Genomic DNA, 3,850 nt, shown 5'->3' on the forward strand with positions numbered 1-3,850 from the left:
ATTAAAACAATTAAAAAATATAATTAAATGTAAAAGTTATTATAAATGAAATTAACAAAAAAGTGATTCGAAATGAATAAAACTGAATGGCTCATCAAATGCATTTCTAGCAGAAAGTTCTTGTTAGTGTTGCTGCTGCTGTTGTTGACGTGGATGATCGAATATATCCTCGGGTAAGGCTAAACATCATTGGAGGTTTTAGCAATAATAATTAACAAAAAAATTTAGATCAAAAAGCAGAAAGAAATACCAAAAGAAAAGAGAGAGATAGAGAAAATACAAGTAAATTTTTCATCATTTACATCTCCGGGAAAACTAGTTTTTGTTTATAAATTCATAAGTTCAGTTAATAATGGGTACCAAGGTTTATGGTACCGCAAACAAATGCAATGTGACATGATTTGCCAATTTTGTTTCTTTTCACACTTTTTTGTTAATCTTCTTTTCTTTCTTTTAACACATGGTGTTGGTTAAGATAATTTTTAGTTGATGGGGGGTTGTTGGTTTGTTGATGTTTATAGAAACGATTTATTTACTTTTGTAAACTTTTTCAGTCATGTCATCAAAGCTGGAATCTTGGATGTTCAACATCAAGCTATCAGCCGAGAGGTAGACCTTGTTCTGTGAGTTGGCAATCTGTAAGAGAAGGAAACAAATTGTTTTTGTTCAGTAAAAAAAAAGGATTTTGCTAATAAATTTAAACTTACGGTTCTAGCTATGCTTTGAGCAGCACGGATTTTACGCAATTTCAAGTAGGCGGGATTCTGTTTAACAGCCAGACCTAAGTAAACTTTGCAGTTAAGAAAACCATGTTTTGTCTTTTGGGGAGTAGAAAATATTTGTGTTTTAAAATATATAGGGACAGGGTTTTGGTAAATTAAGACTTTAGAACCGTGACGAAAAATTAAAAACTCCGTTATTCTACACAGAATCTCTCTGAAAGACATATCAGCAGCAAACTCTAGAGGTGTTCCATATATAGAAAAATATTTAAGATTTCCTTAAGGTATTTTATCTATGTAAACCTTCACTAAAGTATTAAATCTACAGAAGACCTCTGGAAGAACACATTTGAAAGGACTATATATATATTTGGAAAAAATAAACACTTTTCAATCTTCAGATGCCATCTGAATAATTTATATAGGGGACATTTTGAAGACCTCAATCCATAGAAAATTTGTTTTATTTACGGACCTATGAAAGGACTCCGAAAGGGATTTCTATAAAAAAAATGAAGTTCCGCGAAATGTCTTTTATGACTAGGCTTCTGTTTATGGAAGGTCTCTGTATTAGATTCTATTTATAGACGACATCTAAAAGTCTCCTATTTTATAGGAGGGTAGGGTATTCTATTTGTAGAAATCCTCTGACAGATCTTAAAAGTAGCCTTATCTATAAAATACTTTTGGAATGTCTTCTATAAATAAAATATCTCTTAAAGGTATCCTATATTTAAAACATTTTGAATAATTTTCTGTCTATAGATTTCTGAAAGGTTTTGTAACAATAATGAAAATATTTTAAACAATAAAAAGTAACCCTTCTATAAAAAAAATGTTTAAAGGCCATTTTAGAACAGATGTTCCGTGAAGTTTTTCTACACATAAACTAATTCATCTGAAAAGGCTTTGGGAGGCTTTTTGATATAAATAAGTCCTTTGGATGCCGCCAATTAATAATAATTTTCTATATGTAGAATAACTTCGAAGTACATTCTAACTAAGCAATAGCTCTGTAAGGTCTATCAGAGCAACCTATGGGCGTTCTTCCATCTTTAGAAGAACTCTGAAAATTGTTTCATATGTAAAAGACATCTGGGTCATTATTTCTAGAAGTCCTTTGGAGGAACATTTGCATTATACCTCTGTAAGGTCTGTCAGGGAATCTTAGGGACGTCCTTTAATCATCAGAAGAACGCTGGAATGTTTTCCATGTGTAATAGATACCTGATGTTTAATTTATTTCTAGAAATCCTTTGGGAGGACCATTTGCATTATGCCTCTGGAATGTCTTATATTTTTGAATGGGCTCTAAACTTCACTTTACGACTTTTAAGTTCCAATTTGTAACCTTCAATTCAAAAACCAATTTCTAACATCTCGCAGCAAGTCTAAAATTACCATACCCACTTTGATTTAAAATTTGTAATAATTTTTTGAAAAGGATATCATTTTTGCGGCTTCAGCTTCACCCTCAGCTTGGACAATCTTTTGCTGTTTCTCCTGCTTGGCGCGTTCAACAAAGAACACAGCACGTTGGGCTTCTTGTTGAGCAACCTGTTTGGCTTCAACGGCGGCGGTATATTCCTTGCCGAAACTCAATTCTGTTAAGGAAACATCATCCAAAATAATGTTGAAGTCACGGGCACGTTCCATCAATTCTTTGCGGATCAAGAGGGAAACCTAAAAGCACAAACAATTTCAATAAAAATCTATTTTCAATTTGAAATTTAAAAAATTCTCCAACTTACTTGTGCACGCTGTGTAATCAATTGGGAAGCATTGAATTTGGCAACAACACCCTTCAAAACTTCATTACAGATGGAGGGCAAAACCTTCTCATCATAATCCAAACCCAATTGACGATGAACTGTGGGAAGACGGGATGAATCGGGACGTGAAAGGACACGCAATGAAATGTTCACCATTTGCAAATCCTTTGAACCGGTAGGGGAAGAGATTTTACGGGGACGAGAACGGATATCGTAGATAATGGGATATTGGAACCATGGAATGCGGAAATGTAAACCTTCGGAGTAGATATCATTTTGGATGCCACCAAGTCTGCTGAAGATAATGGCACGGTGACCACCATCAACTGGAAAAGTTAAAGAAAAACAAAATCAAATCACATTCTTAATTAATCAGTTCGTGTTATGGTGTGTAATAGAACATAGCACCAATCAAGGCGCAATTGGTATATGGGTTTAAAGGTTATGCAACCGGTCTACCATTCAACAATTCAAAAACATGAAATTTCTTGACAGAATTCTAACACAAATTATTTCACATTAACAGTTTATAGTCTTTTTCATTGAAATAATTTAAATTATTTCAAGAATCTTCATTCATTTTTGTATTTTGCAACATCACGTTGTTATTATGAAATTTACCGACAAATTATCGGTAACATCTTTGCATGCACACAGACACACACCGCTTTGAGGTTAGGTTTTCACAATAAATGTTTTCCAGTATTTCACAATTTCCAAGCTCTTTTCTAGAACTTTGGACACTTTATTTCAAGAAACTCACCGGTATACAAGGATTGGTTGACACCATAGGCAGCAGCTCCAACGGCAGCCAACAATTTAAGACCGGTGGTCAAACCTGGTGGACCACCTTTGCCGAATTTACCAGCCAAATCGTTCAATTTGCTTTGAGCCATTCCTAAACAAAACACAAATGCACGCACACACAAACACGGAGAAATAATTGATAAGTGAATAATTTAAATATTTTTCTTTTGTAAATTAATAATAAATTACTTTTTGCTTAAAATAAATGCAATCCTCTGCGAGTAATTTCAATGAAAGAAACCCGATTAAACACACTCGTCTCTCAACTGAATGACAATCAGTTCGATTCTTTGCCCTAATCGTTTTACTGATAACGAAGATAATCGATTACACATGAATTGTTCTGTTGTTATCGAAATGGCATGTGTGTGTAGACACGATTTACACCTTGCAATTTCGCACAAATGAAGGCTGATAAAAATTAATGCTGTAAAAGGTGGAAATTAGTCACTGCCATTTATGTTGTATTCTAATTTGGTACCAGATCTTTCCATCAAAAATTAATAAAATAATAATTTTAAGTGATTATTTTTGCAATGAAAAGGAAAT

At 33.5% G+C, this 3,850-nt stretch overlaps 1 protein-coding gene across 1 annotated transcript; it reads right to left on the reverse strand.

Moving 5' to 3' along the window:
* Positions 1-499: 499 nt before the first annotated feature.
* Positions 500-3,562, reverse strand: LOC133325211 (prohibitin-2-like). Its single transcript, XM_061533993.1, has 6 exons — positions 3,491-3,562; positions 3,258-3,392; positions 2,474-2,820; positions 2,172-2,405; positions 708-785; positions 500-636 (listed from the first exon to the last, which is right to left on the reverse strand). The coding sequence occupies exons 2-6, from the start codon at positions 3,388-3,390 to the stop codon at positions 529-531; spliced, it is 900 nt and encodes a 299-aa protein (XP_061389977.1). The 5' UTR covers positions 3,391-3,392; positions 3,491-3,562; the 3' UTR covers positions 500-528.
* Positions 3,563-3,850: the final 288 nt, after the last annotated feature.

The sequence above is a fragment of the Musca vetustissima genome, unplaced genomic scaffold (assembly GCF_032173495.1).
Source record: "Musca vetustissima isolate MV318-11 ecotype Yass unplaced genomic scaffold, APGP_CSIRO_Mvet_v1 utg128573, whole genome shotgun sequence".
NCBI lineage: Eukaryota > Metazoa > Arthropoda > Insecta > Diptera > Muscidae > Musca > Musca vetustissima.

Bases quoted from the DNA above. Each gene is read 5' to 3' on its own strand.
- LOC133325211 (XM_061533993.1), bottom strand. From the start codon at position 3,390: ATGGCTCAAAGCAAATTGAACGATTTGGCTGGTAAATTCGGCAAAGGT. The intron at 2,821-3,257 runs GTGAGTTTCTTG...TAACTTTTCCAG, and splicing joins CAACCAATCCTTGTATACCG to TTGATGGTGGTCACCGTGCC. The intron at 786-2,171 runs ATATCCTTTTCA...TGCAAAGTTTAC, and splicing joins AAGCTGAAGCCGCAAAAATG to TTAGGTCTGGCTGTTAAACA.